At 34.7% G+C, this 16981-nt stretch overlaps 1 protein-coding gene across 1 annotated transcript in view; it reads right to left on the bottom strand.

Annotated features, from left to right (window-relative positions):
- LOC149542587 (uncharacterized) overlaps window positions 1–16981 on the bottom strand; it is a 230419-nt gene that overhangs the window by 105987 nt on the left and 107451 nt on the right. The window contains exons 15-19 of the mRNA XM_089797485.1: window positions 14271–14339; window positions 13881–13976; window positions 13642–13749; window positions 478–591; window positions 268–354 (exon numbers count right to left, since the gene is read on the bottom strand). Of these exons, the coding sequence (XP_089653611.1) occupies window positions 268–354; window positions 478–591; window positions 13642–13749; window positions 13881–13976; window positions 14271–14339 (474 nt within the window). The remainder of the gene's footprint in view (window positions 1–267; window positions 355–477; window positions 592–13641; window positions 13750–13880; window positions 13977–14270; window positions 14340–16981) is intronic.

Genomic DNA, 16981 nt, shown 5'->3' on the forward strand with positions numbered 1-16981 from the left:
CTTTCCAAAGAATGCTACAAAAAATTATTTGCATTAACTGTTATTAAGTATTAAAAAATGTCATGAGATGTAATTAATTATTTTGTTCTCTTTCTATTGCATGAATGCATCTTACATAAGACATTAACTATCTAGCAAAATATAGTTGTATTCTTGCATGCATCTCCTAGGTACAATGTCTGGTTAAGCTCGGAGAAGCAGTACTAATCCGCAATAAATTTGTTGTCTTAATGAGACAAAATAAACATAATAATGTTTCCGACTAACCTTTGAGGATACATAGAGAGGTGATGTCTGTGGTGAAATATCACCGAGTGTCAAAGATATGTATGCAAACATGACAATGTAGCTGATCTGCATCAATGCCAAGACAAAATAAAGCTTCAAATATTTGAAATAATGATGATACTAATATAGGCAATTCCGCTCAAACATATTACTTCTGATAACAAAATTAATTATTTAAACTTTACTAACCAATATAGTTACAATATCAGCAGTACTCTCTCTCTTAAGTTCCTCTTGAATAGAACTTTCCGCTGAGAAAGCAAGAGTCAGATTATGCAATGCTACCATAGGTTTGAGCTCTTCCTGCCAAATAAAGGAAGGAAACGATTATAAAGGTAGTTACAGATCAATCTTTCATATTTCCAATCTAGCAATAACCACAAAATAACAACCTACAACAGAAAATTGGTCATTAATTATTTGTTCAAATAAAAAAAGTTACTTATTTCATTCAAATGGCTTTTCAAAGAGAATGAACAACGCTGTTAAACAAGTCATGGCCGAGTCCATACTCATTTAGACAACATTGTGGTTCTCGAGTATAAACTGGTAAAAAGTTCTATGAAACATTTGATGTGATACATTAAATAAAGCATTGACATTTTACTGGATATTTAAACAATCAATTGAAGGCAATTACAAGAAAACAGCTGGCCATGTTGGGTCTTGACTTTATACAAACTGCATATACCCAAATTAAAAAAATGCTGAAAATAAATAGATTACTAATCCTTCAGAAAGCAAATCCTTGGTACCCACTAAACTATGAGCTAACCATAAGTGTCTTCATTATAGCTCATAACTATACCAATCAACACTCCGCAAGATTCAATATTTTAGTTGCCCTCGTCAAAAATAGATGACACAAGCCTCCAAAGTTGCATTCCAAAAACTCAGTTATGTTCACCTATTCCATTAACAAAGAATTAAGAATAATTACAATAATATTAAATAACCTGTAGATTAAGATTTGATATCTTTTCAAACTCATTTAACATTAATGATCGTGAATGTGTTGTGCCTTAGTCCATTTATAATGTCCCTACTTTAGGAAAACAGTATGCTGTCCAAACCCTGAGGACATTTCTCTGTCATGCTGGCAGGCATGTACTCAAACTATATGGTAAGACCAACAGCCATGTGCCCACTAGAGGGTTGGCTTGTGTTGGCACTCTCGTGGGACAAAAACCCAACTCTTAGTGCTAGCGGCCACCATTCACTATCAGTCCAAGCTTTTGGCACATTGGCTTCCTTGTGTAAATGTCTAGGATCTCTGATAGAGACTTTACTTACTGTTGCTATTTCAATCTGATATATAATATCAGAATATGTATATGTGTGTGTGTGTGTGTGTGTGTGTGTGTGTATATATATATATATATATATGTTCAAATGCAGACTGTAAGTCTGATATAATGGTCAATATGATAACAGACTGAATATTGTACCCTTAATGACTGATATAATTATCAGATCAAGTTAATGTATGCAGTAGTAATGGATCGATACAATATATGACGTAGTTCTTGCCACGTAGAGTCATGCCCTACGTGGGTACGTAACAAGTCATAACCATAATATAATCTCACTGATTCATAAATTGATTATCTATTGTTTACCCCTCTCTCTCTCTCTCTCTCTCTCTCTCTCTCTCTCTCTCTCTCTCACACACACACACACACATATATTAGTGTAAAAACAAGCATCAATGGCTTCTCTAATATAACCTTAATCATATGTGCACATGCACACACACATGCACGGGCACGTGTGCGCGCACGCACACACAGATGTGTGTGTGTGTGTGTGTGTGTGTGTGTGTAAGTGTCATATAAACCATTTCTCCTGATGCTATATTCTTAACACCTTGCTTGGTATCAAAACCAAGGTCTTAAAGTTGAGCCTTGCAAAGTAGTGTGGTCATGTAAAGTTCTTGCTCAATGATAACCCAGCATGTTGGCTACACCCTGATTTCTTTGCCATGATAGTGAGTATGTACTTGGACACTACGTAGGACCAATAGCCACATGTGTCCATAAGAGGCCTAGCCTGTATTGGCACTCTGGTGGGACAAAATCCCCATCCTTATTAATGTATTAACGTTGGTCATTGCAATTCATTATCAGTCCAAGACTTTAGTGTGGTGCTTAGTAAGGAAGGCACTATGACGAAAGCCCAAACTGATGGTGAATAGCTCCCACTAGCATTAAGATTCTGATTTTTGTCCAAGTAGAGTGCCATACACAAGCTAGTCCCTTCATGGATACATGGCTATTGGCCCTACTAAATGGTTTGACTAAACACCCACCAACATGACAGATGAAACATTTTGCTAGAGTGTTTATCCAACAAGGGGATTATGTCCCCACCATGCTCTACAAGGCTCAACCTTGAGACCCCAACTCCAATATCAAGTAAGACGACCATTGTGCAAAAAGCCCAAACTAACTATGAATGTCACCCAAAATGTCAATGTACGCCTACCCCCTTGTGGACAAGTGATTGTTGGTCCCACCATCTAGTTCAGGTACAAATCACCAGACACCTTGAATTTCAAGGAAATGCAACCCAAACAAGCCCTAGGGACACAAGACTCAAGTCTAAGGAGAGTCTTGGAAACTCGAAGAGTCTTCCACACTTGCCAGGCCCAAGGAGTCCTCCGAGTTAGATTCACCTATGATGGGGGTTTTAAAAAAAAGCCAAAAAGGAGAAGAAACATTAATACTTAAAAACAAAAACACATAAACTTATCTCCTCAACCCTAAAAAGTTATCATTTTGTTTCAAAACACAGAAAGAAAAACTACTTGTTAGAAAAAGTTGCATGTCATTGGAAAACACAACCAGCAGATTTGTTAAGGACACAACAGTGACTTAAGACCATTTGAGGAGGTTTGTAATTGTCATTGACATCCAAAGGAGCTTAAGAAGTATTCAAAAAGAGGCCACCACAGATTTGAAGCTACATTTTATCATTTTTTAGCAAATTAAGAGGTAGGTTTTATTCTACATTTGTCTTATACAATATTATTTTAGGTAACTCGAAAAAAAAGAAATTCCAGCTATCAAATAATTAAACTCTAGCTATTTTTTGCTTTTATTCTAAAAGTTTCAGCTTCAAATCCTAGCTGTTATTAGTTCTTTCTTTCTTTTATTTGTATTGAACTAGAGAGTGTGAATGTTAATTCTTTCCATCTATAATATATTGCAGCCTACTATTAATTTTTACATTGATTTAAATTTTCAAGCACCGTGTCTACCCCAGCCAGAAAGCATCCTAGTAGGAAACATGGCATCTCTCAGACAAAAATAAATGGAAGTAACATGTACCCACTCCAAAGTAAAATTCCTTGCCGTGGGTATTAATTAGTTGAAGTAAGACCTTGCACACATACCACGCAATGATACTAAACAATGAAAAGAAGTGCTCTATGAAATTAAATGTAGAGTACAAAGTCAACTAGAGCCTTTTGAGCAGCAAAGCAACAGAGATGTGAAATGGTAGCCATTGATGGAAAGAGATCTTCACATCATCCATATAAGTAGCGGCAAAGGTAGTAGGTGTAAGCAATTGCACTTGTATTAAAAAATATTCTTCAATTTTTAATCATATGTTGTTCTAAGCACTACTCCAAGTTCCTGAACATCGCTTGAGAGTTGAGAGCATGAATTGGAACAAGGACAAGTATAAGGTTGCAAAAAGCACAACTGGAAACTTTTGGATCTTTTGCACCATTCAATTTCATCCAGCAACACAATTATATTTTTGTTTTTTTTGCTTGCTGACAATTGCATTATTTTTATTTTAAAACAAATAGTGTGATTTTTTATACTTAATTTTGCTTTCATTTAAAGCTTTACTATCAGCTTCAAATGCTTGTTTTGATTATTTAATTTGTTTTAGATCTTCTCATCATGATAAATGTTAATAGTGTTTGTGGTGTGGTTTTCGACGCCCCTGCAGATGATAAAATAAAGGGCTCCATTTTGGGTCAAAAGGTGTCCAATGTGAAAGCCAAAATATATGAGCAATTTGCCATAAGGAGGAATAATGGCTACATCATCATAGCTGATAGTTCAATTCATAAAAGTAGAATGTTGTTTAATCTTCTTGTTTCCATCTGAGCTAATTAGACTTTGTGAAATTCATTGATTTGGTAAGTAAGATTTGAATTTCTAATTTACTAAATTACTCTTTTTTTTCTTTCTCAGGTGGCATAATGTTCTTAAATTCAATTGATACTTCAGCCAAAAAAATACAAGTTTACTCCCTTTGCCATGCATTCGAGAAACTCTATACCAAGGTGAGTGAGAGGAACATAATACAAATATTTACAAATAATACAGAAAATTATGTTTTCTGCACTTGGACTTCTTATAGATAGGCACCCTCCTTTATTTGAACTCCTTGTGTTGCTCATTTCTTGACCTCCTAACAAAGGATCGTGGCAAACTTCCCTGGAATTTTAGACACACTCTTCTATACTTACTATTTTCAGTAGGTCAGTGATGAGCACCAAAAGAGTCATTTAATACATTTTGTTGAGTTTTCCCGGATCTGCTGCAAATGTAATAGCACTGCCATCGTATATGGTATGTATTTTCCAAATGGAAGCCATCTCTCTAATATAGGATAAAGTATGGATAGGCATGTCTCTTTACAAGACATGTCTATTCTTATAATGTAATTAATATTAAGACAAATAAATATCTCATATATTTAATATATTAAAATATATATTATATCTCACAATTGTGTGTGTGAGTGTGTGTGTGTATTTGCACTATAGTTTATCCAACTAAAGCTACCAATTATTAACACTCCCTCTTAGCTTAGAGAGGATAAACAAGATTCACACACAATATGAATAACATATTACCTCAATGTAAATAATGGTTTCTAGAATGTCAATTCATTTGACTTCCTAGTTTATCGAATACCAACTCATTTGATATTTGAAAGATGCTACAAACATCAACATTCCCTCTTAGCTAGGGAAGATAAATGGTATAATCATATTACATATCTTGTAATCATATGACACATGATATGAAGTACCATCTAATATATAATACCTAGTTTTACATATCAGCTAACCCGTGATATGAGGAATCACCTAACACGTGATACCTAGTTTTACATATAATCTAACATGTGATATGAGGACTCACCTAACACGTGATACCTAGTTTTACATGTCACCTAACACATGACATGAGGACTCACCTAACACGTGATACCTAGTTTTACATATCACCTAACACGTGATATGAGGAGTCACCTAACACGTGATACCTAGTTTTAGATATCATCCCAATATGATATCAGAGATATGGTCTGATCAAGAATATCAAGTCTCATGATATTCACCATAACTCAAAATTCTTCAAAGGTAATGTGCACTTACCATAAGAACATTGATAATCTAATATGATCAGTTTCAACCATCACAAAATGTCTATCACAATCTAGAAAGTCATGGTCTGATTAGGAACTGAATCCACCATACTAGAAATCGTCTATCCTGATTTGTTCCAGCCATCACACAATGTCTATCATGATAGAAGATAAAGTTATTGTAAGATTGTCATCTACCAATAACATTAACAAATACAAGTGACAATCATCTGGAAGTCATCACTTCCTCATGATTTACAAAGGGCCCATAAGGCATTTAAATGATATCATTAGTATAATAATCAATTAAATCAAGTTTATCTCATAAGTGTTTCACCTTCAACAGTGAAACTCCCTCTCAATCACTAGGATCGAGATCGTCACAATTGACTGAACCCATCCACTCCCTCTGAAGCTCGAGTTCGTCGACATTTAGACCTCTTCAAGATACCCGACTCCCTCTGAATCTGAATTCTAGATGCTTTCGTCCTTGTGTTTCAAATATTTCCTTTCATAAGGTGAGCGCATATAGGAAATATAAAGCATGAATCAATTTTAATCCTACATCTTTTATTCATCTTTATAATTGCTCTATACTTGTGGTGGGTCCCTCTTGTACTAAGGACATACTTATAGTTTAATGAGCCTCGTATATAACTTGGCAAGTCCTTCGTTACTTGCGATATTTCCACATCATTTCCTTCATTTAAAAAGGGACATTTTAGAAGGGAAATACTATCCTTCGCATCCCAAAATGTCATCAATTTGAATGCATGTCCTTCCCCTTCATGTTAGTGAAGATTATGTTACCTGACCCAAAGTGGGGTCCCTTGGACTTCTATCATAGACGAGGCACTACATATCCCAAATTGCTAGAACAACTCTGGCTGGTGGGACACAACCTTTATGACCTATACTTCAAAGAATACTTAAACAGAATACTAAAGTTTAAGGATGTCAACTACAGAATTCAAATTGTGGATAAAGCGGCTAATTTGATTTGTTATCTGCCAAATGAGACCCTCACCATCTCAGCCACTCATGACTCTACATTCTAGATGCTCTCGCACTCCACTATCAATTTTCATCAAAATGCCAAAGTGCCCTCTTATCTTCGGTGAGACTTTTTTTTACAAAGCTAAGACAATCTCATTGATAAAGAACAGTGTTGTTCCCACATTCTAGTATATTTCTATAACTAGAATCACCCTTAATGGCAAGGCCATAGGTATTCTAATTAGAATATTTAACTTGCAATTGGACAATAGAGGAGGCATCATCATTGGTTGTAGATTCCAAAACCACAATTTCCTATCTAGTAGAGGCTGCGTATTATCCTGTTAAGCAAGCAATTCAGTCCATCGTCGATCTAACTCCTACGGATGACTCATTCAAAATGGGGTTTAAATACTTCAGAATCATACACGACTTTGTCCTCTACAATCCGCAACAACCCACGATGCTTTTGAATTGATATAATTAACAATTACATTAGAGGGAAATCTTTGGTCTAGTCGCCATTTATCACTTGTAAGATTTCCTCGGGTGCCTTTTCTCATAGAATTTACATTGACTGATTTGATCAATAACTGAAGTCATCATACTTTGCTTGCATATGAAATGGGAGCACTGATAAGAAAATATATAATATTATAGGCCTTCAACCATTTTACTGAGTCGGCAAGGCTTATTGACAATGTTAGTCTTTACACTTAAGTTGTGAAAAAGGGCGAGGAGGAGCATCAGAAGGATCTTACATGCTCGGTGGACGCTCAAAGGCATATCTATTCTCTACTCTTACAAGATGAAAACGAAGATGCACTTATAGGGTACAATTTCTCATCATCGTTAAATTCCATGAGTAAGTCTATCCGTCATGCCTCGTACTTGCCCTTTCCTTTCGTGACTCCTCTCTACTACTCTTAAGTGTTCCTAATTCCAAAGATCTCATTTCTTGTTTAAGGTGGGCAACAACGTCATAGTTTCAGTGCAGCGAATTCTACTTAGGTATCTTCTTTGATTACAAATTGTATCATGTGATACCTATTCCCACCAGCACTGAAGGATAGAGAGGGAATATTATTTATCTTTTCTTCTACCAATTCTGCAAGTTAATAATTCTCATATGTAACCCTTACTTACATTTGCAACTAGGCTTTGATACCATGTTGAGTTTTCCCGGATCTACTGCAAATGTAATAACACTACCATTGTATATGGTATGTATTTTCTAAATGGCAGCCATCTCTCTAATATAGGATAAAGTATGTACTATGGATAGACATGTCTCTTCATGGGACATGTCTATTAATTAGAATGTAATTTATATAATGACATAAATATCTCATATATTTAATAAATTACTATATATATTATATCTCACACTTATATATATAATATATATAAATATATATTTGCACTATAGTTTATCCAACTAAAGCTACCAATTATTAACACATTAAATAATGCTAGTAAAATTGGGTTTGATGTTTATCATGAGATTCGATATGGCCTGGAGATCTAAAATAACAATAACTTGCGAGTTTGACAACAACAAAATTCAAATAATGTTTGGCCTGAACACAAAAAGTCGTCACTAAATTTGCCTCATAAAAATCATATTTTTTAAAATATGATATTAAACATATAAAAATGTTACTTCGTAAAATATTTACACACAATATGTAAACTATATAGTGTATATATTCTATTTGACCCCTTTAAGTGATATTTTCTCAATAATCAATTAAACATGTGCTAAATAGAAAATATAAGTTATGCAATTCAATAACATTTCCTTTTTGAAATATGTTACATGCAAATGCATCTAGAGAATGTGATTTTCTTCTTGTAGGCAATTGCAAATGACCAAAATATGCAAATGCTTCTCTAGAGTGCAATTTTGGCTAGTCCAACCCAAATGTATGATAAGTTGAGACATATTTTTAAACATGCAATCACATCTAGAGAGTGTGATTTGCATGTAAAGGGAAAAAATAAAACATGTTACATTTGGAGCGAGCGATTTGCTCTTTGAGGGGAAATGTTTGACTTGGGCAAATGAAAAAGCAAATTTTTGAACATGCAAAAGGACTTGGAGAATGTGATTTGCATGATAAACATATTTTCCAACTAAGGCGTTGCATGTAAACGCCCTCCAAGAGTGCGATTTGCACTAGATCTCTCTTTTGCATGTATATGTTTCATGTGTTTGAGCTTCTAGAGTGTGATTTGCACTAAGGGACTCAATATATGGTATTGCCAAGCAATTTCAAATATGCAATGAGGCCTCTTGAGTACAATTTGCCTCTTGCATGCTGATACTTGTATATAAAAGGCATTTGAAGAGAATTTTTCTCCAAATACATGAAAAACATCACATGTAATGGCAGCCCAAGAGTGTGATTTGCACTAAAAAAGCCACAACAAAGTGCATTTTTAACACAAACTCTAGCTCCTCCAAATATTAAATGATGTTATACTTCAATGTGCTTGTGAAGGAATGACCTGCTTAAGTGAAGAAAAACACTATTAATTTTCTGTGTAATAGTCACACAGTATATTGTATTCAACCATGCTTGGTATTGTATCATCTACCTTTCTGTAAAAAAAATGTCCCACAAGCTGGCAGGATACACGACTCTGATTATACATAACAGGATGCCAGGTTCGATGCTATAATAAAACTCCGGATAAAAAGTTTTCATAAATAATTTCCAGCATTGAAAATGATAAATCTTTTTTGTAGATATGTCCCACAAGCTTGCAAGTTTGATGGTTTGATACCACTATAATATCCCTAACCGAATATTTGCCACAAAACCCTTAAATGAATCTCAAAAAAAGATTTAAAAAAAAACTCGCGCAATGATTTCCAAATTTTACAAGCAAATGCCGCCCTCAATAACCAAATAAAAAAGTCTCAAATATTATCACAATAAATTTCAAGCAAAAATATATTTTCAAAATAAAGTTTCATTTAGGTTTTTGAGTAAAATGACCAAGCTATAGTAACAATAGTAAGATTGGATAACAGAAAATATGACCTGGAATACAATTCAAAACACCTACATGATGTCTCCAATTGACAATGGGTTTTCGTCCACTGTCCAAGCTTGAGGGTTTTCATGCTCTCACCTACTGAAAGTTGAAGCTTTCGAAAATAACTCTCCAAGAGAGAAAGTGAAACCAAAATCACAAAACCAACTTCGCTGAAAATGAGCTCCCTCTTCCCTTTTCAAGCACAAACAAGTGACTCTTCACATTTCCCTTTTGGCTTTTATATTTCATTTTTTAAATAATACTTTTCCCGTGCTTAAGGAGATAAAGTGCCCATTGATAATAAAGTGACATTATTAATATGAACTTAAGTTATAAACTCACTTTATAATAAATCAGTTAAATCTCCAGGCATTAAAATCTCTAATCAGGTGGACTCGGACATGCATGTTTCAGAGCTTGCTGGAAAGGTCTCAACAAAACGCTCCTAGTCCAACCCTGAAATACCGAGAAAGCTGAGCATGCTGACTTACTAAAAATAGTAAGTGTTGGAAATCCCACTGAAACAACGCTGACAGGCCAGCAACTGAAACTGCATAGGCCAAGAACTGCTCTGATCTCACAGTGAACCTTGTCTGCCCATGGAACCAAGGCAAAATGGGCTAATGACGCAACAAATCTCATTGGCCTAAAAAAGGGGACATGACAGCTCTGAAATATATACACAATGCCCACTGCAGAATTATAAATACTTGAAAGAAGTTGTTGAGAGATCTGCTACTTTTATAAGGACACTCCCTGTACTGGATGCAATTTTATTCACTCCCTTTTACTAGTTCAGCTGCTACAAGACATTTTGTCAAACATTTGCCCAGGTGAGATTCGTATGGTTTTTCAGATCTGAGAAAAATTGAAAGCTCTAGGATGAGTTCCAAGTACAGGTTGCCCAGAAATTTGTGCTCTTATTTGAAGCTACCACAATTTTGTCAAACAGATTATCTCAGAGTGCTTATTGAATGACTTTAGTTTGCAGACATTATGCTCAGGTTTGCATGAACCCTTGCTGAAGAACAGTGACACAATTCATTACAGAAATTGATGAATATGAATTTACTTTAAGATCTAAGAGTTCTCAACTGAACTAATCTAATAGAAGTATTGCAAGACATATCTCAGGATTATGATGGTTAAGTCATTCTGACCTGGATGCATAGCCCAGAGAAGACATCTTTGGAGAATGCCAAGAAAATGTTTCTCACCTACTTAGCCATTTATACAATCTGATACTCCTAAAGATTGAAAGTCCTAATTAGTTTTCTATTTTCCACGTCTGATAGCAGGTTGTCAGTTACCATTTTGTAGAGAGGGATTGGCCCAACGCAACTTTATTACCCTTGTCAAGAGGAATAAACTAACTTCTCAACATGCAGAGAAAGCAGAGGGTTTGCATGGTGCTTTGTGAATCCGAGTTCTTTAGACTACGGAAATTCAGCAAACCCCACCTTTATGATGGGATGTTGATTGAAAGCATGCCACCCAAATTAACGAGACACGAAAAAGAGTGGTTGGAGTTAGCCTCTCCCTTCATAGTTGCAGTGACTCAAACTCTGATTTCAATGCCTTGATAGTAAATGCCGATTAGAGGCAACCATGATACTTTCTATCACAAAGTTTTGGACATTTGTGTTTTATAGCACAAACTTGTAGCCTTTGGGTATTTTGGTGTATTCTATATTATTTATATCATGTGCACATTGACTCTGTGACATGAATAATGGAAGCTTTATACTAGAAATTTTATGGACTCCCATCACTCATGTGAACTTTATTGGTGTGTTGTACTAAGTACTTATGAATCTTTGATACTATGATGTATATGTCAAAATGATTTCATTTTGCAACTTTATCAATGTTATCATATATATACTAATTAACAATCCTGCTTCTGATGCAAGTATACGTATGCAAAATCACCAAAAAAAGAGAGGTTTGGTACAACATGCATATGTAGGTAAAAATATTCATACATATATTGATATATACATTTGTAGATTATAAATTCATAAAATATAAAATTGTAAATTTATACATATATTATAGAATCATACATGTTCAATTCATTGGTCATTGCTTCAAACCTTCAAACATATAAAAATAAGTTAGAAATGCCATTACTTGATATAATTAAAATTTAGATGAACAGTTCCTAGGCCTTTTATGTGTGTATTAATCCTCTAGCGTTCACCTTTGAGGAAATATGCAACAGTTATAGAACAAATAAAAAATGGTGAAAATATGTGACAGAAGAATGAAATAACATAAAATGAGCAAAGCTATGCTTTACAGGTCAAAATTAAGTTTTTGTTGAATATTTAGGTTTACAAAATATATTTTATGGCATGTGATACACATTGAGCACCCACAACTGTGGGTCCTACAGGTTCCAACAGGTTCTCCCTAGGTTCCATCAAGGTCCTTCACGTGAGCTAGAGTTCACTATAGGTTTTACAGAAAACACCCACAGAGAACCAAGGCTCCTAGGAACAACCCAGGCGGAACCCAAGGAGAACTAGCTTAGAACTGGATTAGTATTGTACCTAGACCAAAACCCAATCCTTCTCCATGAAGCTCAGTAACATATTATAAATATCTGAAAATTTCCTGTATTTTCAACTATATAATTTATAGTTGTCCCTTTGCCATCCCCTATCATCCCCAAAAATCCCAAAAACTCAGTGATACATAGCTTGAATTTAATTAATGTCAAGATTATTAATCAAATGAATATATTTTTGGCATTGCTATCAAGACTTTACCGTGTAGATTTTAAGTCAAACTTGTTGATCCTTGATTCATAAGTATTGAATGGTTCACAAGAACCCATCTCACATGAAAATGAATGGAACACTTAGCACTCATTGCATCTAGGCAATCCTTACAGAGGTGAAGCGTGGAGACTCCTCGGGGTGTCACCCATCTCAAGTGCACTCGACTATAGAGTTTCCTTCATGGTTAAGCCCACTTCGCTTACAACCCCCTTTACAATACCTTCAGCAAGTGTTGTCTTATAGACCACTCATTACAAAGCCCCTTGAGCTCATCAATGATAAGTACGAGATATTTTCCCCAACAAGTCAAATTGTGATATTGCTATTAGAATTTAACTGTGTAGTTTTTGAGTTAAACTCATTGACCCATGTTTTAGGAGTAATGGTTCAAAAGAACCCCTCTCTTGTGAGAATGAATGGAACACATACCACTCATTGCATCTAAGTGATGCTCAATGAGGCCAAGTGTCAGGAATTCCAAGGAATTCACCCATCTAGTACTACTCTAGCTCAAGTGCGCTTAACTACAATGTATTGTCCATGGTTAAGCCCACTTTGCTTGCCACCCCATTTGCCAAACATTCAGCAACTGTTGTGCCTTATGAACCATTCATTAGAAACTCTAAATGGGTTCTTGTTAACCATGGAGCAAACTCCGTAGTTAAGCACATACAAGATGGAGTAGTACTTGGATGGGTGACCTCCCAAGAAGTCCTGACACTTCACCTCCATGAGCATCAGCTAGATACAGTGAGTGCTAAGTGTTCCATTCATTCTCATGAGAGATGGGTTCTTGTGAACCACAACTCATGAAACACAGGTCAATCAGTTTGACACAAAATCAAAAACAGTTAAATACTGATAGCAATATCACAATTTCACTTGTTGTGGAAAATATCTCTACTTATCAATCAAATATTATTGTTATTCTGCAACAAGTTAAATATTTTCTGCAACTTTTCTTGGAGTGCTTAATCACACACATGCACACGTGAATTTTGAGAAATATTATTGAAAGTATGTTATGCTTGCTATAATATCATCCTGCTTGTTTTCATATATATATCTGAAACTGAATCTTTTGATTCTATACGACTTGACAAGTTATAGCAAAGAGAATGAAACACACCTTTGCTAAACGAATGAATGACTTTTCCCAGGCTATAGCTTTACCGTTTTCATGTCCTGTCTCTTCAACAGCATTATTCACAGGATACGTAATCACAAATGCAGTTGCCTGTTCAAAAACAATAATTAGGCAAGGCATTTTCATTTGATACATTAAGATGTATGTCAACTAAGGAGTTTACCTGCAAAACGAAAGTAAAAATGTAATCACCATAGGCAATGTACCCACTGTTAACAAACCTGCGAATAGTTATTTCCTGTATAACCCCCTAATATTGTGCTCGGATCAACTGGTGCTTGGTATGCACTCAAACATGGTTCTGAAGATGTGTAATGCTGAGTGAGAAAAAAAGCACAACAAATGATTAGTTTTCACATGCTTCACTTCTTACATATGTAAGAACATGTGCAGAATAAAAGTCCCGATCTCTCTCAATGATCTTTCCTATTTTCATACTTTTGTGTTTTGACCAACACTTAACATCAAGACCATCACTTTTAAAATTCATTATTATTATAAACACTAGCAAAAGAAGCCAATTTCAGATAATTGTATTCCTTGTGAAATGCTGCATTATACAGTTAAATATCAAGGAAATCTTAACATTGAGTTGATACTGTGATCCATACCACAAAGCAGAACTTTGCATGCGATGCACCCCCATACTGATCAAATAAATCTGTCTTCATTTTGAAGTACTGCATGACCAGACAGATTGACATGTCATTTTAACAAGTACAGGACTTTTATTTTCCAAGAAATGTAACTTCAGCTTATGATATCAAAATTCAGTCCCTTTTGCCTGGGCTATTTTTTTTGTTCTCGGCCATTTCAAGAAAACCAGTTAGATTGCAACATTTTAAGTAGAAAAACGGTTTAAATTTTTGGCCACATTACTTGTTCTGGTATGAATCCAAGTTCTAGTTCATGGATTTTGCTCCTAGATTTAGCTAAAAAGATGTGTGTGCGCGCGCACGCGCGTGTGTGTGTAAGAATATCACATGGCATCATATAAACAACAAAACCACGATAAACTTGAATGTCATTTAAACATGGATGATAAATATATATTTACATAATTCAACATTCCAACGTAGAGTTCAATATTAACATACCAACAATATCAAGTTGAACAATTAGATCTACAGAATTAATCATCAAATGGAATTTCTAGATTATCAATATCGTCATCATCATTGACGTTATATGATGAAGGAACACTACATGAATCACAAGCAGTGCTAGTGCCACTGCCACTTGTACTAGAAGTGTTGTAGCTTTTGAAATATTGAAATGTGCCATTCTACAAAGTCGAACAATCAAAGTGAAAATGCTCTAAGTTTATTATCCAACAATTTCGTCACACCTTCCTTGTAGTCATTTTGTTTGTTCAAAAGTAGAAACGACTTGGAATGCACATATACTAAGTTCCCCTTTTTTAGAGCAATGATTTACTATGTGAGTGGAAGAATATGTGTTCCAACTCCTTTCAAAGGTAAATGAACAAGCAACCTATGAAAAAACATTAACAATTAAAAATATATATGATCAAAAATCATATTTTATAAATATCTGTCTATAAATAAAATTGAAGCAGAAAACTGAAACTTTTAAGTCTAAAAATAAATAAAAAATCATCATAGTTGTGATAAAACTTTGATTGCAAGGGGTTGTAGGTGTTCAAAGTTGGCCATGGAAGTACCACCAAAAATGGGCATTGTAGGTGTTTGAAGTTGACCGTGGAAATACCACCAAAAATGGAAATGCTTCTTCAGCCTATCATGAAGAGCCTCAACACTTTGAACCTTTGACTTCACATAATCATGAACTTTATTATGACTAGCTCACAAATCAATCTCAAGGAAGAGTCTACAAAAAATTCCCTTGTACCCTTTAACCACTTCAAAATCTCCATAAGGGAAACCTTTTCTGGCACATAACAAATGTTGATGTGATAGTATTTTGGGGTCAATACAATGACAAGAAGATGAAATGGGACGACCATCTTCCTTCAGGAATTGCATGTACTTTGTTGATGAGGATGTCGCATGCCACCAACACAATAAAATATACATAGTGTATCCTATCTTCTTGCTAAAAAAAATCTCAAATGCCAATAAATGTGATCAAATTAGATAACTGCAAAATGAGTCTTTTATGAGACGATTGCACCTAAATAGTTCTTTCATTCTGTTTTTAGGCTTAGCCATTCTGATTTTGCATATCATAGGCTCTGAGGATTGTACTCCATTCTCACACTAATGAAAATCCTATTCACTATCTTCCATTCATACCCTTGTATCAATGCTCTGGTGTAACCAATTTGCTTGCTTCCTTTCTTTTGCACATTCTTGCGAGTCATTTCAATAATACCAGTTGCTATAGTATCAATAAAGTTCTATTATTTAGAATACTTAGCCTGAGAAAAAGAGTTTGTGATTCAAGATTTCTAACATCATGTATAAATTGATCCTTTTTTATAAGAGAACTGTAGTTATCAGTTATAATTCTGCAATTTTATACTTATTGCATTAATGAGAAATGGTTTCTTTCAAAAAATGTTTCCGTTGATTGCACAGTCAAATTATGCTTCCACATTTTGTATCTACCAAAGTATTGTTGCCATATTGATTGACAAAACCCTACTTCAATATGCTGAGGAATGTTCATATCCAAGTTGTGGCAAGGAAGCTCCTGGAAAAGGATTTGAATTTTGTTTTTATACCTTCCAATGGCATCTCACCATAAGCCCTTGTTGAAGCAAAAATTTTGTGTCCCCTGCCATGAATACAATCAAAGAAACTATATCTTAAGGCACACCAATAATGCTATGATGAATGCTCATGCTCTATTTACAAGTTTGCAATCATATTGGAGGAAGGTAGAATTCTGGCAAAGGTTGTTAAGCCAAGCTCCATACTGGCCAACTTGTAGTTTCTTGACTATTTCTGCAAGGCTATTAAATGCATTGTGCACCTCCTGTAGTTATTATTTATTTTACAAAATATATTTTATCTGTACACCTTTGTCATACATGTAAAAGAACTGATTACTTGAACAGGTTTTTAACTGAATGCATTCACACATTTCCATCAGTACTTATTATACTTATGCATTGTAGTAATTTAATAACTTACTGAAGATATTATCCCCACTATTTGGGTGGTATTTTTAGAATTTTTATTAAATAGAAGCCAAAATAAAAATAAAGTTGCAGAGAAGAATTAGGCTATATAACAGAATAAATTTAATAAAAAAGTGGCAACAATTGTTTTAAAAATGTTTTATGAATTGTGATTTAGGAGAATTGTTTAACTTATGATCCTACCAACGATTAATT

Source organism: Cupressus sempervirens, chromosome 8 (assembly GCF_028749045.1).
Source record: "Cupressus sempervirens isolate cs-2001-9-10 chromosome 8, ASM2874904v1, whole genome shotgun sequence".
Classification (NCBI taxonomy): Eukaryota; Viridiplantae; Streptophyta; class Pinopsida; order Cupressales; family Cupressaceae; genus Cupressus; species Cupressus sempervirens.